At 39.8% G+C, this 24,352-nt stretch overlaps 1 protein-coding gene and 1 long non-coding RNA gene across 2 annotated transcripts in view; one reads left to right on the top strand and one right to left on the bottom strand.

The window, feature by feature from the left end:
* Positions 1-534: 534 nt before the first annotated feature.
* ZC3H15 (zinc finger CCCH-type containing 15) lies at positions 535-19,153 on the bottom strand. Its single transcript, XM_034786018.1, has 10 exons — positions 18,933-19,153; positions 14,538-14,639; positions 10,295-10,406; positions 8,311-8,463; positions 6,964-7,055; positions 5,308-5,490; positions 4,297-4,443; positions 4,022-4,123; positions 3,616-3,742; positions 535-1,395 (listed from the first exon to the last, which is right to left on the bottom strand). Exons 1-10 carry the CDS (start codon positions 19,008-19,010, stop codon positions 1,205-1,207), a joined length of 1,287 nt encoding a protein of 428 aa, XP_034641909.1. The 5' UTR covers positions 19,011-19,153; the 3' UTR covers positions 535-1,204.
* A 72-nt stretch (positions 19,154-19,225) lies between these two features.
* LOC117884961 overlaps positions 19,226-24,352 on the top strand; it is a 7,113-nt gene continuing 1,986 nt past the window's right edge. The window contains exon 1 of the long non-coding RNA XR_004647688.1: positions 19,226-19,341. This is a non-coding gene — a long non-coding RNA (uncharacterized LOC117884961). The remainder of the gene's footprint in view (positions 19,342-24,352) is intronic.

Raw genomic sequence — 24,352 nt, 5'->3', positions numbered from 1 at the left:
GGTATAGTGCCAAACATATGCTAAAAGAACAGGAGTACTTGTGGCACCTTAGAGACTAACACATTTATTAGAGCATAAGCTTTCGTGGACTACAGCCCACTTCTTCGGATGCATCCGAAGAAGTGGGCTGTAGTCCACGAAAGCTTATGCTCTAATAAATTTGTTAGTCTCTAAGGTGCCACAAGTACTCCTGTTCTTTTTGAGGATACAGACTAACACGGCTGCTACTCTGAAACATATGCTAAGTGCTTTATAGACATATGAAGACAAGATCCCCCCATGAAAAGCTGCTAATCTAGACAATGTACAAATATGGCCAAGGGAAGAATAAGATGCGACAACAGGTGAGTGAACTGTCATATTAATTCTATTATGGTTTTATTGCAGGGAAATATGAAAGATAATATGCAATTTAGAATTCTTCTGCATGGAGGTCTAGGGCTTGAAGGCTAACTGTAACTAGCCACTCCTTTAGCTGAAACCCACAAGTTTACTTCTGGATCACCACTTGAGAGAACATATTTACTCACTATATCATACAAAATATATTTTATTTACAATTTGTCACACACTGATGTAAAGAAAAGTCAACATAATGATTTTAAAGTTGACAGTCTTTATTTACAACCTTGTTGGCAAAAGGTGGAGGGAAAGTTTAAAACATTTTAAACAGAGGGCACCATAGCTGACGCTGTATCAATTCACGAATCCACATCTTTAGCATCCAGCTGAAGAAGTAAAGCATATCAATACCTACTGGAGCATGACCATCTGAATCTGTACCAGCTCCATTTAGAGTACATTGCTCAAATATTTTAGGCAGTTTCTAAATCAACTCAAAATTACTTATTAAAAAATGCAGTTCTGGTGAAAAGAATGTTCACTTTGACTGTATACTGCACCTGGTAGTAATAAATCCACTTAACTTGAGTTATGCTTCCTACTTTTAGTTGAAAATTACACCTCATTTTCTGCGATGACAGCTCTCAATTCAATTATTAACTACTCTGAATAGCTTACGATGAGGTGTAGTCAAGAGTGGAGTAAAGGAAACTGAAGGAAAGTACTTCTGATTTTTGATGTGCCCTCCAGAATCAGTTGGGGAAACCATAAACATTCTGTTTAAGAATTCTAGACGAAAAAATTATGTTGTCAGTTTTCACTTTGTAAGGTAGACTTCAATTTTCTTATTCGATTTGTTTGTTCATTCTTCTAAATCAAGAGTGTTTAATTCTTCTTCTAGTTCATCCAAGTCCTCTCCAGTAAAAAGATTTTCATCAACAGGAACTGCATCTATTACTCCATTTTCCTGTTCTCCTTCTGCCTCGTTTTCTTCTAAATCACTTTGCTCCCCATTCTCTATCCCACCTCCTGAAGCTTCACTTAATTTGTTATCTGAAAATAAAAAATTCTTACAATGTCTATTAATGTTACAAATTCTTAGTCACTGTCTCTCTCTCTCTCACACACACACACTCTCACACTCTCTCTCTACCACCACCAACTAGGCTCCATGCTTGAAGAATATACACACCTATGTTTTGATGCAAAAATACTGCCATACGGCCATATTCAACTAAGACTTAAGGCACCTACTAATGCAATTCATCCCACTGAACTCAATAGGACTACTTGTGTGCTTGTAGGACTGGGTTTTTAACAGTTACAAGTGAACATAGATGTGCATAAATGCAAAAGATTTTTACAACTCCTGTCCTCACCAACTGGTTCATAATATTAAGTTATTACTAGGGCTGCTGATTAATCGCAGTTAACTCACGTGTTTAACTCGCAGTTTTAAACTGCACTGTTAAACAACAGAATACCAATGGAAATTTATTAAATATTTTGGCTGTTTTTCTATATTTTCATATATAGTGTATTCTATGTTGTAATTGAAATCAGAGCATATATTTTTATTACAAATATTTGCGTTGTAAAAAGTGATAAAAAGAAATAATATTTTTCAGTTCACCTAATACAAGTACTGTAGTGCAATCTCTTTATCATGCAAGTTCAACTTACAAATGTAGAATTATGTACAAAAAAAACCTGTACTCAAAAATAAAACAATGTAAAATTTCAGAGCCTGCAAGTCCACTCAGTCCTACTTCTTGTTCAGTCAATCGCTCAGACAAACAAGTTTGTTTACATTTCCAGGAGATAAATGCTGCCTGCTTCTTGTTTACAATCAGGGCTTTGGAGCGGAGCAGCTCCGGAGCAGCAGGTTTTTGCCTGGAGCTGGAGCGGAGCTGGAGCACAGCTCCAAAGCCCTGTTTACAATGTCACCTGAAAGCGAGAACAGGCATTCTTCATGGCACTGTCGTAGCTGACGTCGCAAGGTATTTACATGCCAGATGCGCTCAAGTTTCATATATCCCTTCATGCTTCAACCACCGTTCCAGGGGACATGCGTCCATACTGATGACAGGTTCTGCTCAATAACAATCCAAACCAACGTGGACCGATGCATGTTGATTTTCATTATCTGAATCAGATGCCACCAACAGAAAGTTGATTTTCTTTTTTAGTGGTTCAGATTCTGTAGTTTCCGCTTTGGAATGTTGCTCTTTTAAGACTTCTGAAAACATGCTCCACACCTCATCCCTCTCAGATTTTGGAAGGCACTTCAGATTCTTAAACCTTGGATCAAGTGCTGTAGCTATCTTTAGAAATCTCACATTGGTACCTTCTTTGTGTTTTGTCAAATCTGCAGTGACAGCGTTCTTAAAATGAACAACAACATGTGCAGGGCCATCATCTGAGACTGCTATATCATGAAATATATGTCAGAATGCAGGTAAAACAGAGCAGGAGACATACAATTGTCCCCCAAGGAGTTCAGTCACAAATTTAATTAATGCATTATTTTTTTAACGAGCATCATCAGCATGGAAGCATGTCCTCTGGAATGGTGGCTGAAGCATGAAGGGGCATATGAATGTTTAGCATATCCGGCACGTAAATACCTTGCAATAAATAAATGGTAGTCTATTATTGTTTAACAGAACGAATAATCACGATTAATTGTTTTAATTGCTTGACAGCCCTAGTTATTACTATTATTCAGTGCTGTATTTATAAGTCCAGAAAGGTCCGAATCAGGATCAGGGTTTTATATGGTAGCTGCTGTACAAATATATAGTAAGATGAGTACTTGCCTTAAAAAGTTAGCTAACAAGTTTAAGGTAAACTTACAGATTTTGGAGTCATCATTCATTCACTTATTTACTAAAACAGGAAAGTGTAAAGAAAGGTGTTTCCTTTCCCAGTTTCAAGATGTAATTTTTAAATCACTTAAAAATTACAACAAATACTGTAGTAGAAATGACTGTAAATATTAACTGGAGGTCACAAAGCAAAGGGCATTTCTTCCATTAAAAAAAAATAATCTGCCTACAGCAATTCCTTTCCCCTATACTAGAAAATATTGTGTTCTGAAAATACAGAATAACGATATGTGAAGCAGCATTAAGATACTATGGCAATAAGCACTATACAAATCTATCAAACATTTCTTCAGAGCCACTCTCTATTTGGGTATTGGAAAGACCTTTAACATTACTTCAATGTACTGTATCTGTTAACTTAGTTGTGCCTAAACAGTGAACTTACCATCTTTTTCCACTGAAGTGTATGTGCTGAATCGCTCAAGACTAGCCACAGTAATACCAGTCTCATCTACATCCTTTGGGACATACAGGTTCAAGTCTACATCATTTATCCTCACAAGATCTTCAACCTGAAAAAAAAAAAAAAGTGTTTTTTTTTTGCATTAATCTTTGTTTTCCTGCAACTGATTTGTTATCAACTTTTCTTACTGCAAGTTTTATTTTGTTTGGTATAAGTAACAGCAAACTAAAAGGGGGCACCTACTATTTAAGTACTAGCCAAGCTTCTCAAATTTAATCACAATTACTTTTTTATGGAAGCCTATCAAAACCAAAAAGTTAGTCTCTAAATTTTAAATGGTAACCAGCAATATGAGGTAGTTAAAAAGAGTTAATACTTGCTTCTTTACCTCATCTTCACTTGATCCCTGAATATAATTAGTGTCGTCTGCTTCTTCATCATCGGCGTCAACCAACTCAGGACGGAACTCAAATACTTCACGTCCACTGATCTATCCATGGGGAAGCAAGTAAGACATGTTCAAACAACACTGATTATTATCTGTACTGCAATTTAGAGAATAAAAGAAAATACACACGGCTTAATTTCAGGCCAGCTACCTCATTATAAAGTGTATTTCACTCTTTCCTCTTACAAGTAGTAGTATTTGAGTGGAGAACATACCACCAGTGCTTTGCCAGCTTTAAAATCTGCTTTCCTCCGTTCCATATCTTGTTCAGCCTTGTCAATCTTTTCTTGTCTTTTTCTTTTCTTCCATGCAAGAAAAGACTCTAGGGTGATTTTGGTAATGTTTGGTCCTAAGGCAGCACGCTGTACAATAAAGATATTAGCTTTAATCAATCTTTGTGAACACAATGATCTACAATACAATAGGTCAAGTTTTTCTTCACAAATTAAGAAACTGACTCTTAAAATCATTCCCTCTTAAGATTTTTCTGTACATTAGAGATACTTAATGAGATTTTTCTTTTGACTTACTTACTAATAATAAACATGCATTCATGCACTCAAATTTGAGATTGCTTGACTCAAAGAAAAGTTTAAATAGGCTACATCCAAATCTATTCTACTACTATAGGTAACCCAGCAATATTTAAGAAATGATGGTTATATGCATCCTTAAAATATAAATGGTATGAACTAAAGCTGTCAATTTCAACGGCAACACGTGTCTTGGCTTTTGAAGAGATGTTATTAATAAAATTCCCAGATTCCTTTTAAACAATAAGCAGAAACGCCACTAGATTTTTCTTCGGGTTTCAATCTTTTCTATTTCCTGATTAACACAAAAAAACCCACACACAGAAACCCAGTCTTCAATAGTGCCTACTGTTCTCAGATGCTGCATTTCTGTACTACAAGTCAAAATTCTGACCTAAAACATTGCTGCCCTCTAGAGGTAAATATTCAGTTAAACTTTACTTTGCAATCTTACCTGGTGAATAAACTGGAAAATTAACAGTTTCAAAAGAAAGACTTGATTATTTTCAAAGACTCACTAAGTATATTTCACTCTAACACCCCAATGGATACAAACATCAGTGAGTACCATTTTACTATGTTGCTAGAAGAGTATTTTGAACATGTACCTCTTTTCAGAGTACTTTGTTAAAAAATAATTAATTAAACCATGTAATATTCAGGCTTGAATGACTGAGTTAGCTATTACCTTACCTCTCTTTCTATTAGATCTTCTAAAGAAACTTCATCTTCCTTTTCCTCCTTCTTTTTGTCTTTTTTTAGTACAAAGCCAGGAGGGAGAGCATGGCGGTACATACAGTTGTCTCCTCCACCAGGACAAACCCAAAACCAGCCATATTTGTTGTTTTCGATAGCATCAAGAAAATACTTGCAGACCTGCATTAAAAAACAGTGGTTATTACCCCTGAATCCTACCTTCTCCTCCCCAGCTACATACACTGGTAAAGTGAGTTTGTCACATTAACTCAGGAACAGTATTACAACAATGGTCAGTAATTCACAGCTTGTCATATTACATTTCTGAGCTATCATTCAAACAGAAGTCTCAAGAAGAAATATTTTTGAATGTATTTTGATTAAAGAACAATGGACAAAAGAGTACAACTGATTAACTTATTTAAATAAAAAACTACATTTAAAGTTTTCAGCAGCTTTTTCTGTTAAGGTTTTCTAAATTTGAGCCATCTGTTTCCCCAAAGGAATGGTGATTGATTGTCTAGTGGTATAAATCCAGAGTCTCTGTGTAAAGCGAGTTGGTCAGGTCTATGTCCTTCTTCTTCATTGAGAGGTATCCAAATTTAAAAAGAGGCTATGGTTTTGTATGTTTTTGACAGTCTCAAACTGAAACATCAAGAATGTAATGAGAATGGAGACTGTACTCTACTACCCTTTCAACCTTGGAAGTTCTCCTTTCCAGGTCAAGTTTTTAAGCACACTGAAGGGACAGCATGCATTCTTGCTGCAGTCCTACACCCATCTGTAGATAGAACACTTCAGTTGCCAGAGCTGTGAATGTGGCAACTTTAACAAGCAATTTATTAATTTTACTATAGATCCCAAGCTGTTCTTTCACATTTCACTTCCAACTGTGTCATGAGTAATATTTAGTTATTGTGAAATAACAGAGCATGAACACAACCACCATTTTCTTGTATTTTTAGTTTGTATGGATAAAAATGTGGAATTAAAAGAGTGAAAAACACAAAGGTATAAAATATTAAAGATTTAAACTGATGCTAGTTAAGATACAAATTAAGGTCCCAATTTAAAATATCCCATAGTTTTGGAGCCCTAAGGACTAGAAAATACCTTCTAATTAGTGGTTTTTTTTTAGACTTAGCATTACAGAAAAGATTAAACTGTATGCACTGATAGGGCACTCATGGTTAGAATATTTCTTTGTTCCCATTTATAAATCTATTAGCATCTTAGGTTCACAATCAAAAAAGTAAGATGTGCAAGAGAATCAACCACATAAGTAATCCTATTGGCATATGTAACTATGAACACTTGAATCTTGAAAATGGGTAGTCAAATTACTTCCAATAATGTACCAGGATTACTCTTCATACTGTTTATGAAATCATTTTTATTTTAGAAAAAGATACTTCTCATACCCAAATATGCACATAAACTATATATTTATAACTATAAAAGAGCCTTGCTTATTTCAGAAATATGGCAAGATGATAGACTAATACAAGTCAACCTTTATCCTCAAAATGTCTTTATAATAGTCAAATAAAGATTTCAAGATATTCTAGTAGAAAAATCCAATACCTTTCCAAATTTAATTCTCTCTAATGATAGCTAATAACTACTGCTACTCAATTAAAAAAAAGGACATACTATTTGAGTTTTGGGTTTTTTCTTTTCCGCCTCACCATGCTTCTTGTTCACCACCTCTTCCAGCTTTTTCTCATCCCAATTATCCATTGTATCTAGATATAAATAGTAAAAAAGTTGATTTCACTTACATCTCGAATTATAACTAAAATGCCAAACCTCACAATCAAACTGCTTTGGATTCTGCAGTTTAACTGCAGTAAAGTAAAAGCAATACTGTCAAGTTTAGGTTCTTAATTATGATTTAATAAAAAGGATTTTCAAAGCCTCACGTGCTTTTATTTAAATCCAAAATTCTTTCAGAGCATTTTAAAGAATTTACACCTCTTCCGCCACATAAACTCATGTCACCTCCCCCCCCCCCCCGCAACTTCCCCCCCCATAGAATCTGAGATTCCATGTCTGCGTTGAGTGGATTGGGGGGAAAAAGAAGGAAACAAGGAACAGTAGGTGGGATGGTGCCCAGGAAGGAGGTGGGGGGAAAATAGTTCAAATAAACACATGAGCAGGAGAAGAGAGGCTGACAGATAAAAGTCAAGGCAGGAAGTTCTTTATCATCTTTGGTGATACACAAGAAGCAGCCATTAAAGAAAAGAAGCTGTGAAAGGTTGGAACACTAACAAGAACAATGAAATCATACGTGTGGTCCTGGTGCACCACTTCAGTGTGTCAAAAGGTTAAAATATTACCAAGCAGGAATGGCATACAACATTGTGTTAGTGCATGACAACCATAAAAGAAAATTGACCTGTCTTAGTGTAGCTCTCTAACCCATGCTGAGCAAAAGTGCAAAGCCAAACAGCATTCTATTTTCAACTGATCGGTGCTGATGGAAAATGAAGCCACAGACAGAAGCTTCCCAAGCAACCTGAATTTAAAATACTGTTCATACACATTATGCTACTACTAATAGCATATGTGTAAAAACAATAAGTTGCAGTTCATTTGCTTTTTCTAAAGCCTGGCTATCTTTAGAAGCAATTGGAAACTAAAAGGAGCCAATTCTATATGAATTGCTACCTCTATATTGTAAATACTCCACACCACCAGATTTTACGGACTGCTGCCCTGTAGCACATTGTCTTTATTATACTAATCCATCAAAATAGGGACTAGAAAAAATTCTCTTGCAGATATGAAGTTGAGTGATTTTTCTTTTTTAAGTCAGCTCAATATTATTTGTATTACCAACCACCTAGAAGTCCCAGCCATAGGCCACAACCTGATTGTGCTAGGCGTTGTACAAACAGAACAAGTAGACTATTCCTGCTCCAAAGAGCTTATGAACTTATTATTAGAACTTTGGCACCAGAAAAATATGTTGGCAGTTATTTTCCAGAAAGAATATACCTTTTTCAAGATCTTCATCTCTTGCATCAATGTAAACACTTCGTTTTTCACACTTTCTCTCCAAAGACAAATCATGAGAAAACTTGCACTTATCTCCTTTAGTGCACTGTCCTTGCTTGAAGAAAGCACAAACTACTGATTTGGGATCTGCACCTGTGTCATATGAAATTTAGTATTTTAGTACTGTTTCCAGGCAAAACATTTTAAGTCGCATTTAAAATTATTTGCCAATTTTTTTCAAAAAACATTAACACAACATTTCAGTTTTTAAACACTAAACAGTAGAGCATGGAAATTCAAAGTTAATTTAAAAAAAAACTAGAAGTTATTCACAGTACAATCACCATCACTAACTTCTCTCAATCTACCTCAATACCACTACCAAGCTGCTGTCTTTCATGTACTGCATGCTTCATACCTACTTTGTTGTTAGGTTTGTTTTAAATGTCCAAATTGAAAGGCATTTTGATATTTAAGAAAAACTGGCATCAATGTGTGACTTAAGTAATGCATGTGACCTACTCTTAGCTTACTACAATAGGTACTAATTCAAGAATCAAATTCACTTTAAAACTATCAACTGGGTTAATCAAGTTTCTTGTACTTAATTCTTATATTGATTCATAAGGCATGATATTTTCAGTGGCAGCCATCTAGCTCCAGTGCAACATAGTTAATGGAACCCGATATAACATGAATTCAGATATAACATGGTAAAGCAGTGCTCCGGGGGTGGGGTGGGGGGGGGCTGCGCACTCCTGTGGATCAAAGCAAGTTTGATATAATGCAGTTTCACCTATAACGCGGTAAGATTTTTTGGCTCCCAAGGACAGCGTTATATCGAGGTAGAGGTGTATTTTCACAGGCATTGAACCACTGCTATGGGACGTATTACTATAGCAATGAAACTACTAGGATTTAGTCTTAATGAGGCAGTGATGTTTATGGTTAGGGTGGGTGTCAGGCAAAAAAAAAAAAAAAGTTTGATTTGGCCAATGATCTGATCTGACACCTAAGGGCTAGTCTACCTTATACAGGCTCTGTTGATAGTTACATTGGCACATTACATTATAACTCTACTGGCAGATTCCCCTAGTCCAGGTGCTGTATATGCCAACAGAAGAAGTTCTTCCTGATGGTATATTACCACCAGCTCCCCAAACAAAGTTAGCTATGCAAGCAGAAGCACTTGTTGGCATAGCTGCATGTACACTGGGGTTATGGCTAGCACAGCTAGGTCAGCTAAGGGGTTTTTCCTCACACCCCTGACCGACGCAGCTACGCTGAGAAAACTTTGTAGTATAGATCTAGCCTAAGACACAACAACCATGACTGTTTCCCCACTCTGTAAAATGGGAATAATGGTAATTTAAAGTGTTCCTTACTTACATAAATAAAATAATCAAACTGTTATACTTTTACAAAGAAAGAGACACCACTGAGCACTAAGGGGGGAGGACACAGAGAACGAAAACTATATGCAAGGCCCACAACTGGCATAGAGCCTGTAGAACCAGTTCACTGCAGCCTCTGGCACAGGGACAGTTTCAGGGAAGGACAGTGCTAGAGTGAGTGCATTACACTCTAGCAATCTCCAGGGCAGAGAATTGGGGAACTGCAACTGGCTCCAACAGCCCTCCACCCCTGACTCTATGGTACCCAGTAAAAACTGGATGCAGCACAGAATCAGACTGCCAATGTTAATGAAGAAATCTCCATTGAAATCAGTACAGATTTCTGTACTCGGATCAATGACATTATGACCTCACAATGGTTTGCATTAAGAGGTCACATAATATCCATTAACCCTTCATATCCATTTTAGTTTTATTTGTTAAAAGAATGGAATTATTAAAATAAAAAAGTTAGAACTGCTTGCTTATAGATAGGAAAACTGACATTTTAAATACTTTTTGAATGTGAACTACATAAAATACCAATAGAATTATCTACAAACTAAAATATTACATTACTCTTAGTTTACCTTTACTAATTTTCTGGGCAGCAACTACAGGTTTGAAGAGTTCATTTAGTTCCTGTAATTCTTTCTTCTTATCATCTTTCTTTAATTTCTTGTCACCTTCAGTTTGAGCAGCCTATAATAATCCCAGATTTGAAGTAAAGGTTATTGAGAACCATGAAATTACTCACAATCTGTACACTACAACTTCAAAGATAATATAGCATGCAATATTAATTATATGTCATATAGAACGACAGTCACTGATTTAGGAGGTGTCAGCATTATTCTTTTCCTAATATTTCCTTGTATTAATGGCCAGGGTGCACTATCTAGCAAATGTTAGGAAGAGCTAAAATACATTTCAAACCGAAGAGAGGAAACACGTTACTAGGGCTAAAATATACTAATATGATTGAAGGACCCTTTTCTATTTTTGTTCCACATTTATGGAAGAGGAAATCAGGAAATAAGTGTCATTGCTGGCACAGGACAGCCATCTTCTAGCAAGACTCTAGCAAACACAAACTGTCACAGTAGAGGAATAACTGAATTAAAGATCCGGTGCCAACACTCAGCCCAGTTACTCTTGGCCAGGATCCACAAAGGTAGAGACTCTACTATTAAAACCCTAAAATTTATGTTTTGTTCTTTCCTTTTATGTGCATCAGCAGCAGCTAGCCACGAAGTCTGGCTTTGAAAGTCATCTTATTCATTACATCACCTAGCCAATTTTTTATTTTATTGTGTGCAGTTCTTCAGCATTACAGTGTTCTGTTAATAACTGATGGTGTATATAGCAGGAAAGCTTAGTTTCATTTGAATTGTGCGTGAGGAAGAGACAATGAATAAAGTAGAAAGGGAAAACTATTTCTATGACTACAAGGGAGACATTGTGAATCTGCCTCCCCCTTCTAGTAGTTTAAAAATCCAGTCCCCTCATCATAAGTTACTGTTACTTAAGCTGGTAGGAAAAAAGACCTATACCCCAATACCTGGACCTGTGCAGAAGAACGAAGACATGGGAAAATAGCATGTACAATTAATTAGTTTTAGTACGCCTGACTCTCCTCCCAAAGTTGTTAATGAGACTTTATACCTAACTATTTAAGGATATAATTATGCTCCCATTATTATTAGCAGTAGTAAATATTTATATGATGATCGTGTATAATGGCCCAGTCAGAATTGAAGTCAATGGTAAACATTCATTTGAAAGAGTCATTCTCTTTTTTTCAATATATTGCCATTCAGGCTCTGCAGCCTGGATGCTACCAGTATAATACTACTTCCAGGCAGAGGCATAATTTGATGCAATGCAGAATTAAAAGCAGGCTCCCCTCTTCCCTAAATGATGCATGAGATATCTAACTTTCAAAATAGTTATGAAGGTAAATTGATCCTGGGCTAACAGTCAACCTAAAAAAGATGCCAAATTATCTTTACAATTTTGATTTCTAATGACATTCAATCTAGAAAAGCCTATTTCAATCCTACTTTGCATCTGATGGATGAAATGGCACCTCCACACTTGTCAACTACAATAAAAACCAGTATGTTTAATGATTTACTCTTTGAAATTACACACTTATTAGAGTACCTTTGTTACACCTCTAGGATTAGAGATGAAGTTGTTTCTTAGCTTGACAGCACTTCCATTTGTACCTCAAGACATGCCTGTCCTTGACTCTTGAGGGTTATTCACAGAGGTATGGCCTTGGGAGGTACAGCACTGTATTAGGATTAGATGTTGAAAGTTCTCTTTCCAGACTTCTAGGTTTCCTGGCTGTTTGGGGAGAAAAGTTTCAACATCTAATCCTAATACAATGATGTACCTCGCAAGTCCGTAAGACATACAAGGATATACCTTGCCCAATTTCCATTTTTTGTTGAGAGAATTCTTCTCTACTGCGCACAGCTTTGTGAAAAAGCAGCAACTGAGTGAAATCAACATGAGTCTGGTCAGTTTTACAATTGCTATTCAGCCCTGGGCAGCTGTGAAACTGACATGAACCAAAAAAGAATTTCACAGGGCTCTAAAGATGATCCTAGCTAGCGACCTGTGCCTCATGCTGCAGAGGAAGACAAAAAACCCAAGGTGTCACAATCTGACCTGGGAAAAATTCCTTTCTGACCCCACGTAAGGCAATCAGCTAGACCCTGATCCTGTGAGTAAGACCCACCCAGACACCTGAGAAAAGAATTCTTGGTACTATCACATAGCACCGTACCTTCCCATGCTATGTCCTATCTCTGGCAGTGGCCTAAAACCACAGAAATGTCTGCCTGGAAGGAACCTCGAGAGGTCAGGACCATTCCCCTGAGCCAGGACCATACCTAGCAGGTGTCTGTCCAACCTGTTCTTAAAAACCTCCAATTACCTCCCTTGGAAGTCTATTCCAGTGCTTAACGATCCTTACAGTTAGAAAGTTTTTCTTAATATCTAACCTAAATCTCTCCTGCTGGAGATTAAGCCCATTATTTCTTGTCCTACCTTCAGTGGACACTGAGAACAATTGATCAATATCCTCTTTATAACAACCCGTAACTTACTTGAAGCCTTATCACGTCTTTTTTTCTCAAGACTAAATATACCCAGGTTTTTTTTTAAACTTTTCCTCATAGGTCAGTTTTTTTAAACTTTTTATCATTTTTGTTGCTCTCCTCTGAACTCTCCAGTTGGTCTACATTTCTCAAAGTCTGACTCTCCCAACTGGACACAAAAGCTTCAGGTGGGGGAGTCACTCATCTGTAGTGAGTAGAGCGGGACAATTACATTCTGTGCCTTACTTAAAACACCCCTATTATTACATCCAGAATGATGTTAGCCATCTTCACAATTGTACCACATTGTTGCCTCATATTCAATTTGTGATCCACTATTACTGCCACACATTTGCTACTTAACCTCCACTGCCTAGCCAGTATTACTGCCTAGCCACCTCTGATGCTTCAGCCCTTAGAATGGAACGGAGGGAAAAGAGTGCCTTTCTGACCCCTACAGGTAAAAAAGGGCCACTTAGTTTCACTTTTGTTTATAATTAGGTGGTAGTTATTTAGCTTCAGGTTTTCACACACTAGCGCAATAATATAATGTTTGGATTAAAAGCATTCCATAGGAATGTTTGCTAATCCTGTTACCACTGGAAAGCTTTTTAAATATGGAAACATCTTCACTAGTTGAAAGGTTTTATAAAAAATGTATATTAAAATTTTTTCTAGATTTGGAACTATGTTATCCTTCAACTAGATCAGGGGTCGACAACCTTTCAGAAGTTGTGTGCCGAGTTTTCATTTATTCACTCTAATTTAAGGTTTTGCGTGCCGGTAATACATTTTAACGTTTTTAGAAGGTCTCTCTCTATGTCTATATTATATAACTAAACTATTGTTGTATGTAAAGTAAACAAGGTTTTTAAAATGTTTAAGAAGCTTCATTTAAAATTAAATTAAAATGCAGATCTTATCAGTTTAGTGCAGTGGTTCTTAACCTCGGGTGCATGCACCCCCTGGGGGGTGCGAGATGCCCTTTCTGGGGGTACGAGACATGCGAGATTTTTTTATAAGGTAAATCATCGAAAACACAAATTAAGCACAGGCACATAAGTACAACTACTTTGTTTCATAAAACCTATGTATTTATTAACATTATACATGTTTTAATGATTACTGTAATATACAAACAACGTTTTTAAGTATTCAAGTTTTTAAGCTAATTGTAGTGTAATTTTTGATAAGGGTTGCAGAGTGCTGGGACCAGGCCAGGAGCAGAGCCCTGGGCTGGCTGCCAGTACCCCAGGTCGGCAGGAAGGCTGAGCAGGGCCGGAGGCCCATACCCCGGCTGATAGGGGGCCGGGCGGCTGGAACCCCAGACCAGCAGCAAGGTGAGCGGGGCCAGCGGCCAGTATCGCAGGCTGGCAAGGGACCGGCGGCCGGAACCCCAGACTGGAAGTGGGCTGAGCCACTCAGCTGCTGCCGGCCGGGGGTCTGTAAAAATCGTCTCACGTGCCGCTTTTGACATGTGTGCCGCAGACTGTCGACTCCTGAACTAGATAAACATTAACTTAACAATAATGATGAAGAGATTTAGGGTCTGACAATTAAATGGCTATTATTTTTAAAACAAATCTAAACCAACTGAATAAATTAAAATTGTGCTAGCAAAAATACATTAGGTAAATAATAAATCTTACCTCAACAACATCTCGGTACAAGTCTATATGAGACATTATGATTGATAAGAGATAATTACAGATTAAGTGCTTACCTGTCTTGGATTTTGCTGACCAAATTTAACTTGATGAGTCACAGCCTTGATAAACTTCTGCTGTTTTGCTCCTTTCTTATTCTTTAGACCAAATGTTTTGTCCTAAATTAGAAGAGATTTGTATAAGTGATGCTTCAGCTACTGGACAGTTTTATGAAAAGTTCAATTTAAGTTACAACAAAAATTTACTGTTCCTTTCACCTTATCAATACCATTCCCACCCTTGATTTCCCCAAAGCTACTTTGATCTGAGGAACAGAATGGGCAATATTTAGTCTTGAATTGGGCAAAGATTGAAGGTCTCATATCAAATTAAACACTAGCTCTTAAATTAAAATAGATTTTTTTTCAGTTTAAACAAGCCATGTTATTCTCAAAGGTAACATACAGCATTCAGAAATTACAGTTAATTCTTTGTTAGTCAAGAAAGAGCAAGAAGAGTATTTAAAGATTTAATTAAAACAAATTAAAAAACCCTATGGTTGTAACTTCCAGTTCAATAAGTGTTATTTAGTTTTTGAATGATGTAATCTGGTCTATATTTAAATATAGAAGGCCTGCATGCAGACAGCATTAAAAGAATTAAAAAAAAATACAATAAAATAAAGATACCTCAACAAGGATTTGGTAAATTAAATAATCTCTCTCAATAATGTATCTCAATCCCAACAGGCAGTTATGAATGACTGAACCAATAACATGATGTAGTAATAGTAAAATGAACAGAATAAAATCTTACATTCCATCTGTCAGGCTCAGTTTACCATGTGAGTTGCATATCATTTTGAGACTCAGCTCCAAAACAACTCATAATACTTTATTTTCCCTTTGGAGATTTCTGTAGTAACTAGAGTCAACTTTACAAATCTGTAAAACCTATAGGGCTTTTTATTTAAAAAGAGGTTACCTTGCATTACACACACCTTTAACTTTGACTTGTGGAACAATATTATTCCCAAGTTCAATGTGTAACACAAAATAAAGAAAGATGTTGTCTATTCCAGTGGTTCTCAATCCACGGGCCACTTGCAGCCCAATCAGCACACAGCTGCGTCCCAGGTGACATCCTTAGGGCCATACATGTGTTATATATATATATATAGTGTGGAGGCGGCCCACATAACACAGAGAGCTGCATATATGGCCCACAATGTTCACAAGATTGAGGAACACTGATCTATTCTATTGAGAATGATAGAACAGAAAATAGACTAGAGGGGTACTCAAAACACAATACTTTCTGGGAACACCAGTTTCAAGTTCTGGGCAGCAGAAAAAGGCTTCTCAGTTAAATGCACTAAGCTATGGAAATGATAGAAACTACATATATGACCTTAAAATGGACTTGGAGGTTCTGCTTATTTTTTTTTTTTGGTGAATGCCATTCCACGGCATTTTTGTAAGCACAACAGTTGCCCTAGGGTGTCCAGCCAAAAGCATTTCCCCCTTACTGCTGTTTTCTGTTATGGCAAGGTGTGCTTGTCACTTGCCTCCCCCTGAGGTGCTGAACCAAAGGGTCCTCCAAATTAAGTCATAATGTCTTCAATTTATCTGAATATTTGTGTCCCAAAATTTTGTAAAACAGTAAAATATCCATATAATCCTTTCTTGTCCTGCATTCTTTTAACAGTTTTCTTTACCACTGCTGTAGTTCCTCTCCTCACCCATCTTCCCTATGTGACCAATGTGAGATACCATTAAAGTAGTATTTCACAAAGTTTCATACTGTTGAAGAAAAGGCACCTGCTTTCTGTGTGTTCAATCCAAAAAGTTGCTGAGTATCCCCCCATTCCATGGCAAAAAGTGTCTGCTCATGCGCCTCTGCAGCAATTTGTCTCCCTACATTTCCAGTTTGTTTATGGAAGGCAGATCTTCTATCTCAGTTCCATTCAAATTTTATATAAAACCTGACAACACCCTTTACACTCCTATCTGCGGCAATGTATTTTTCTGTGACTGCAACCTCTATTTAAAGCCTATCTTTGCCTTTGATTTAATTCTATTTATTAGAAGCAGAAAAATATTTTATTGCTAGTCACTGGAATAAAAAAAAGTCACCCAATGATAACATCTTGGTTAACACAATTTGGGAAATGTTAATAGAGGAAAAACATGTAGCAAAATAACAAAAAAATAAATAAATTTGAAACTGGTTACTTTTTATTGAAAACACTAAAAAATAGTTCCAGCACTCAAGCTCACAAAGTTTTACATACTAATTAACCATCAATAATAATAATGGATTAGTGATTTTTCAGTGTATATTTTTAATAATTTGTTGCTTTGCAATGACTGTATAGCTTTTAAATACAACAAATATAAGGCCTGGTCTATACTAGAAAGTTAGGTTGACGTAAAGCAGCTTATGTTGACCTAACTCTGTAAGCATCTGCACTAAAATGTCACTCCCACCGATGTAAGTCACCCACTACGTCAACTTAGGCCATGTCTACACTAGCACTTATGGGGCAAAACTTTTGTCACTCAGGGTGTAAAAAACAAACAAACACAGCCCTGAGCATTGTGTGCACAGTGCTACGTCAGCAGGAGATGCTCTCCCACCAACATAAAACCAGCTCAACGAACAATGGTAGCTATTATGTTCTCTCCTGTTGGCATAACGCGACTACCCAAGCACTCTTGCAGTGGTACAGCTGTGTAGACACTGCGTTACTTACATCGTCTATTGGCTGTCAGCCCCACATGGGCCTGACAGCTGGGGATTCCCAGTGGTGGGCTCCAACTGTCAGTGCCCTCAATGCCCCAGAGAATTAAGTCGGTGGAAGTGCTCCTGGTATGGAGTATAGATGTTGACTTAACTTACGTCGATTTAATTTTGTAGTGTAGACATGCCCTATGTTATGAAAAAAGAGGACTGATTCACATGTGGCATTACTGCCTCATTTTATATAATGAATGTCCCTTAAATACACCATTACTTTACATGTACTATCATGTTTGTGATCTCATTTGAAATGTCAAAGATAACTTATCTGTTTTTTTCAACTACAAAATAAGAGTCTTTGTGGACTAGAACTCCCCTATAACTGAGTTCAGCCAGAACATTACTATTCAGCAACCAACACTCCAAGATAATTATTAAAATCTAAAGCAGTTTAAGGAGTTCAATAAAAAAGAACAATTATTTGAGGGTAGTTTGTAGCATTATATTTAAAAGGAAATTGTTAAGATATCTAGGTCCTAAATCTAACGTACCTGACTGATCTCACTCAGTTTGCTTAGATATTTAATTTTCTATTTACACTCTTTCCTCCCCCCGAAAAAAGTCATATTTTCAGCATTTCAGAAGATATTCACTCACAAGGAATCCCAATGACAAATAAGCCTGTATAATGTTACAGGTTTTATTAAATAAAATTATAAACACTGACATTTCTTAACAGTCAAGAATAGTTTTATGAATGACAAACATTGTTAGAGGACCAACAGAGCACAAAATGTTACTACCTGATAATCTTCAATTTATTCAGCCTAGATTTGCTAAGCAAGTATTTACCCATGCCATCAGCTGACATTATGCCCTGACACAAGAGACCATAGGCCAAGTTTTGCACTGAGATACACATACAGAGTGATTTGATTTGACTGGCATTGCAGACATACATCTGAAAGAGCTGAGCCCTGCAAGCTTTCCAACACCTGTGCTCTAATGTGTCAGAATAAAAACGTTGACCAACCCATCTTCAGGCTGAAAATAACCAACCCTGGTCTATTTACGGGATCCAATGAAAAGATCAGTTAAAGGGCCACGGAGAAGCCAGCAATGCGTTAACAGATGCGGCTGGTGCCTTGGGAGAGGAAGGGCGGCGGAGTCCCTTCAGAGGCGCCTCCATACCTGGTGGCAGCTTCTACACTTTTGTTTTTAAGCTTGTTGATTTAAAAACATTTTAATAAAGTTGTATCAACCGAAGTGGCCGCCCGGTAGCCATTTCCCCGGGGGGAGGAGAGGAAAGAGGGAGATCAGCTCCGTTTCTAAGGCAATCTAAGGTTGTTGGTTTAAGGCTCCCCCAGAGGACATGGGATCAAGAAAGGGCCCGAGACGCATCCCGGGGAGGGCGAGGGGAAGGACAGGGAGCTGGCGGGGGGCAGAGAGGGGGAAGGAGAGGGGAGACGGGGGCTGGATCGGGGCCGAGGAGCAGGGACGGGACTACGGGATGCGGTGGGTAGCAGAGACCGGCAGGAAAGGGGCCGGACGGAATAGGGAGGCGACGCGGGGACACACCAGAGGCGTGACGTGCGAGAGACGGTTACGGCCTCCCTGTTCCCCCTCCCTGAGCTACTCCCCCTCGCCCCATCGCGACTGTGAGGCGGCTCCGAGGGCCTGGCCACCCCGGCTCCTCCCGCCGGCGCCTCTTCCCGGCGCCCCCTCCTCACCTCGATGATCTTCTCCTTCTTTTTCTGGTCCGCCTTCTTATTGGGCCCCGCCGCAGGCGGCGGTTTCTTGGGGGGCATCTCGGGGAAGGGGGCGGGCCCCTGTCCGCGCTCGCTCGGGTCCTCTCAGCGCCGCGGCCGGAAAGCGCGCGGGGGACCGAGGGGCCGTAGCTCACAGCCAAGCGATGAAAAACCAAAGGAAGGATTCGGTTTACGACAGGCCGTCAACGACCGCTGCCCCGAGGCGCGCTACGAAAGCGGTTGCGCGCGCAATCTGAGATGGCGAAGCGCGTGCAAAGATATTTCCCACAATCCCGCACGAGCGAAAAATCCCAGCGATGCCGGAATCACGTGACTGGGGTGAGGCGAGGTTACCCGCGTGCCGGCTCTGCCCCCCGCTGCTGAGGGAACGGTCAGTGGTGGGGGAGTGGGCCTGAGCCTCGCGCTCTCAGCCGTGGTGGCCGGAGCCGGTTCCCTGCGCCCCGCCCTTCCCAGCCCGTGCAGCGGGCGTTGGGCAGGAGCCGCTCGGGGACTCCCCGTTCCGCAGGCGCACCTCGGCCGAGCCCTCGCTGCGGGTCGGAGACCTGCCGGCCCCGCCCCACCTTGCTGCTGTGTGCTGACTTCTCCCCCGCCCCCCGGGAGTTGGCGTCTTGCGAGGGCGCTGGGTGTAGCTGCCGCCGGCGCAAACAGGCCTGGCCTGGGAGCCAGGTGTGTAGGGTGACCAGATGTCCCGATTTGATTAGGGACAGTCCCGATTTTGGGGTCTTTTTTTAGATAGGCTTCTATTACCCCCCACCACACACACACACACACCGTTCCTGATTTTTCACATTTGCTGACTGGTCACCCTACAGGTGTGTGAATCAGCACCTGTAACGGTGGTGCAGGACTCCAACCCAGATGCTATACCGGTCACCTATGAAATACACCCCCCCTTTTCCCCTCAGTCAGTAATATGCGTTTTCCCTATTCAGCTGCCTAAATGTAAAGTGATTTACAGCAAATTCAGCTACCAGGTGAAGTACCTAATGCTTCTCCCCAAAGCCAGACCCGCTGGTGCAATGACTTTTGGAAGAAGTGCATATTAAGGAGAGAGATGGACAGAAGGTCCCATTTGTAAGGGGATGTAGGGAAAGGGGGATGGAGACTAGATTAGGGAGGGACTGGAGACAAGGCTTAACAGTGAGGCATGTGGCCTGGATAGGCTGGGGAATGAAGGGTGATAAGAGGCGGTTCTGAGTTCTGAATGTAGGCAAAGAGCTTAAATTTGATGTAGCGGGGAATGGGAGCCCAGCCAGGGATTTGGAGAGGGGCTGTATGTGATTAGGCTAAAGCAAATGCTTTTTCTGGCAGTATTTTGGATGGTTTCAAGGGACATGAGCAAAATTGTGGGAGGCCAAAGAGAAAAATGCAGCAATCCAGGTGGGAAGTAAAATGATAGAACTGGACCTCGAGAGGTCATCTAGTCCAGTCCCTGGCACTCATGGCAGGACTAAGTATTATGGGACCATCACTGACAGGTGTGTTTGTCTAACCTGCTCTTAAAAATCTCCAATGATGAAGATTCCACAACCTCCCTAGACAATTTATTCCAGTGCTTAACAAGTAGTCAGCATTTAGGCGAAGGGTTTTGTGGTGGAAATAGTTTCAGTGGAGTTACATGAGGGTGAATATGGCCCATTTACTTGCATTTTAACTAACTTGATTCTGTGATAATGATTGTATTTATTTATAGCTTGTTTCGGTCCTTTTAACAATTACTTCCATTAATTTACCGTGAAATTTACCATGAAAGGGAGAACCAGTAAAAAGAAACACCAACCAGGGCCAAAGGGGGAGAGAATTTCAAAGGCACAAATGCAGTTAGGCACCTATTATGTGATATTATCTCAATTCTCACATAATTGGTGTTTTTAAAGCCCCAGCTCTTAAAGTCAAATATTAGGGCTGCATTTTTTACTAACTCTAATATAGACTTTCTCTGTAACCTTGATCAAGTCACTTAATTTTACTATGCTTTAATTCCCTCATGAGTGTGATGGATATAATAATACGTAATGTGAGTCTTAATTATTAATTATATTTCCTGGTTATATCAGAAAGTAGAAGTACATGTGCTAAAATACCAAACCACTTAAAGAGGCTACCCTGATGGTGTGTTGGGCCTGACCAAAAGCAAAATGTAATGGCAATTGGGAGCCTGCTCTCAGAAGATTTCCAGCGTATACAGATTTGCAAATGCAAGAGGTTCTAATAGTTCTGATAAAGATCCACATTTTGGAGGATGCTTACCTAAACAAAACTAAATTTCAAATCTTTTGAGATTTGCCTTATTACTTGCACGTGCTTCCAGATTCATTTGAGTATATTTGTCATCATCTGCATAACTGGAAAGGTTACCAATTTAAGACTAATTTACTTTTACATCTGATATGACAATACTGATTTTATATAATGGAAATCACTTGTTTAACTAAAAAAGCTAGGTTGTGCTGTGAGCCAAATCTATTGGGTAACATTCAGTATGACACTTACCTCTGAGAAATCAAAAATATTAAACTTTTCTATTAAGTTTCCAAAATGAGCAAAACAGGAGCAGCAAGGTAATTCATATGCAAATGTGGTAATTGCTTGGATACAGAAGTTCCATTTTCCTATGAAATTTTCAATGTTGTTTTTTTTTCCAAGTTGGAGAATCCATAGGAAAGGAGTCAGTTTATGTTGAGAATAAAAGTGATGATGTAAGAAACTTACTTCTTAAGGAATCCTTGTCTTATATAATAAATTTAAAGTTAATTTAGTGCTCATGAAAGTGTTGACTGATAACAATGGAAGGCCTCAAATTTATATGAGAATAGGTATAACACCAGCCAGAACCATTCATGCTATCCCCAGTCCCCACCACTGGGTCTGATTATCTTCTTGCAATAGGTTTAGAATAGTACAGCTCCACTGATTTTTAGAGTAGTTATTTCTGTTTTATATTGGTTTATGTGAGAGGGTATTAGTCCAATTGTATTTTAATCATTTTGGGGGTGAGTGTTTTAGATACTCTTTGCTAATACTGCCAACAAACACATTGGTTAGTGCCAATTATGATGGTAGTTCTGTTGTTTGGAATTTTGATCAATTTGCACGCTCATATAGCATCTTTCAATGCTCTGTGTTGTTCTCACAATACTCATGTAAGCGTTAAGTATCAATATCTGCATTTTACATGTAAAGATCTAGAGCATCCCCTCTCATGGAATAACCTTCAGGAGGTAGGCTGTGGGAGGAGTATCTTCTCATATTGCTCTCCCCTCAGCTAATGTTCTCACAATAAATACTTGAGCTTTCCCTGACGGCCCACTGATGTTACTTCCTGAAAATCACTTTGATGTAATAGTGATAGATTAATGTGCTCAGATGCTTGAAACAAGCTACTGGATATCTCTGCTGAAGTCCAGAAAGTGTACCCTGACTGGGGGTTGCTTCTGCAGAAGAGACTGGGATTCCATTACGGCTTATAGATACAGCCTTAATGATGGTGGTTCTGGAGAGCAGCAAGATGTAGTTGGGTTTTTCTTTGTCTCGAACTCTCAAATCAGGCTGCTGGTCCACCAAATGGCTGAAGAATATGGGCTATAGTACATAAGCACTGGGGAACAGGGAGAGAGATACATCAGCAGTCAACTCATGTCTGGGAAATACTGATGCCAGTGGGCAAAACCAACCCCACAAATGTCAGAGCCCTCAAAAAGAGGCTCTTGCCCCTGGCAAGAAGGGAGGAAGCAGCATGAGACCTGAAAACGCTGCACCTAGAGAGAATGCAAAAAGAAAAAAACAGGAAAAGTGGGTGAGAGAGAATCAGGAGCTAAACATGTACCCACAGGAAATAGGGAATAAACACAAAAGGAAAGGCTGCTCCCTTATAACGTTATTTGGCAGCCGCCTGCTTTGTCTACGGCTTGCAGAAAGAGCAGGCTGTTGCAGCTAGCTGGTGGGGGCTTGGAAGCAAGGTTGACCGGCAGTCCCCCTATCAGCTCCCCGCTCCCCTAAGTTCCATGTGCAGCAGCCGCCCAGCAGGCTATCAATTGCCAGCAGTTCAGCTGTCCCTCCCCACACTGCCTTGTGATGCTCCTGCCCTCTGCCTTGGAGCTGCTCCCAGGAGCCTCCTGTTTGCTGTGTGTGTGTGTGGGGGGAAGAGATTGGCTAATGTCAGGGTGTCCTCCTCCCCCCTGCTCCTGCCCCCTGCCTATCCCATCTCTATGGGGGTAGGGGGAGACAGGACAGGACTCAAGATGGAGGGAGCTTGCTGGCAGCAGCTGCTGTCTCAACTTGCTGATCTACTTAAAAAGGCAGTGTACTTAGAGTGGCATCAGCATACTTAAAGGGGCAATGCGCATCTCTCTCTCTCTCACACACAGGGTGTGTGTCGCTGCCTGCCATGCTGTCTCCTCTCCCTTCATTTGTGCTGCCTTGTAGAGTGTGAGGGTACATTAATAACAATGTGGTAACCCTTGAGGGCTCAACCAAGTGCTAGTTCATCATTTATCAGTAAGGCATTCCCTGGGCAATAGCCTATCCTTTTCCGCCCTCTGTAGGTATATGTGTGTGTATACCAGAAGGATATAAGAGAGTAGTGGAAGGCAGGTATATCGGCCTTAGAATGAGCAGGTCCCTGTTCCCTGGATAGCCAAACAAAGGCTACTCCAGGCTAATCAAGCCACCTGATGCCAATTTAACCTGTTAAGGTCGTTAGGCTAATGCTGGCACCTGACCACAATTAACTGGCAAAGGGTCAGTTAAGGTCGTTAGGCTAATGGCGACCGCTGGAACCAATTAAGGTCCTACTCATACTGCTTAAAAGCTCTCCTTTCCAGCTCTTCTTAAGAGAAGCCTCGGTGACAAGAGCTGGAGGAGACGAAGCTTCCTGAATCAAGGGTGAAACTAGGAAAAGTGGACCATGGGGAAGTGGCCCAGGGAATCAAAGCAGCGTCAGTGGTGAAGGGAAAGCTGCCAACAGCTGCTACCATTAAGGTCCCTGGGCTGGAACCTGAAGTAAAGGGTGGGCCTGGGTTCCTTCCCCCCCCCCCACACTCTACAGAGATCCCCTTGAGAGGAGAAGCAGACTTTGGTCCAGGCAGGAGGCCAAACTGTACCTACTGAGCTCTAAGGAGCAACAGAGACTGGGTATTCCACCTTCCCATCTCCCATACTGGCCTTTGATGAAAGTAGCTCAATAAGCTGTGACATTTGCTGCTGTACTGAGAAAGGGAGATCATATTGGGGGCCTTAGTGAGCTTCTGAGGCCACTGAATCTGCCTGGAAGCGTGGGATCCACCAATACAGGCTCAGAGCTTTGTCACTATACATAAGTCTTCATAAGAATTAATATAAATAGGGGGGTTAGGTTCCAGGGAAATTTTTTTCACCAGACA

This window comes from Trachemys scripta, chromosome 11 (assembly GCF_013100865.1).
Source record: "Trachemys scripta elegans isolate TJP31775 chromosome 11, CAS_Tse_1.0, whole genome shotgun sequence".
NCBI classification, from domain to species: domain Eukaryota; kingdom Metazoa; phylum Chordata; order Testudines; family Emydidae; genus Trachemys; species Trachemys scripta.
Note: the sequence above shows the minus strand (reverse complement) of the source record. Positions and strands in the feature narration are given on the sequence as shown.

What these genes read in the sequence shown, in the direction of transcription:
- ZC3H15 (XM_034786018.1), bottom strand. Translation starts at nt 19,010, where the DNA reads ATGCCCCCCAAGAAACCGCCGCCTGCGGCGGGGCCCAATAAGAAGGCG. An exon ending in AAGCTGGCAAAGCACTGGTG is followed by an intron (nt 4,124 to 4,296) that starts GTATGTTCTCCA and finishes CCCCATGGATAG; the next exon opens with ATCAGTGGACGTGAAGTATT. An exon ending in CACTTCAGTGGAAAAAGATG is followed by an intron (nt 1,396 to 3,615) that starts GTAAGTTCACTG and finishes TTTTATTTTCAG; the next exon opens with ATAACAAATTAAGTGAAGCT.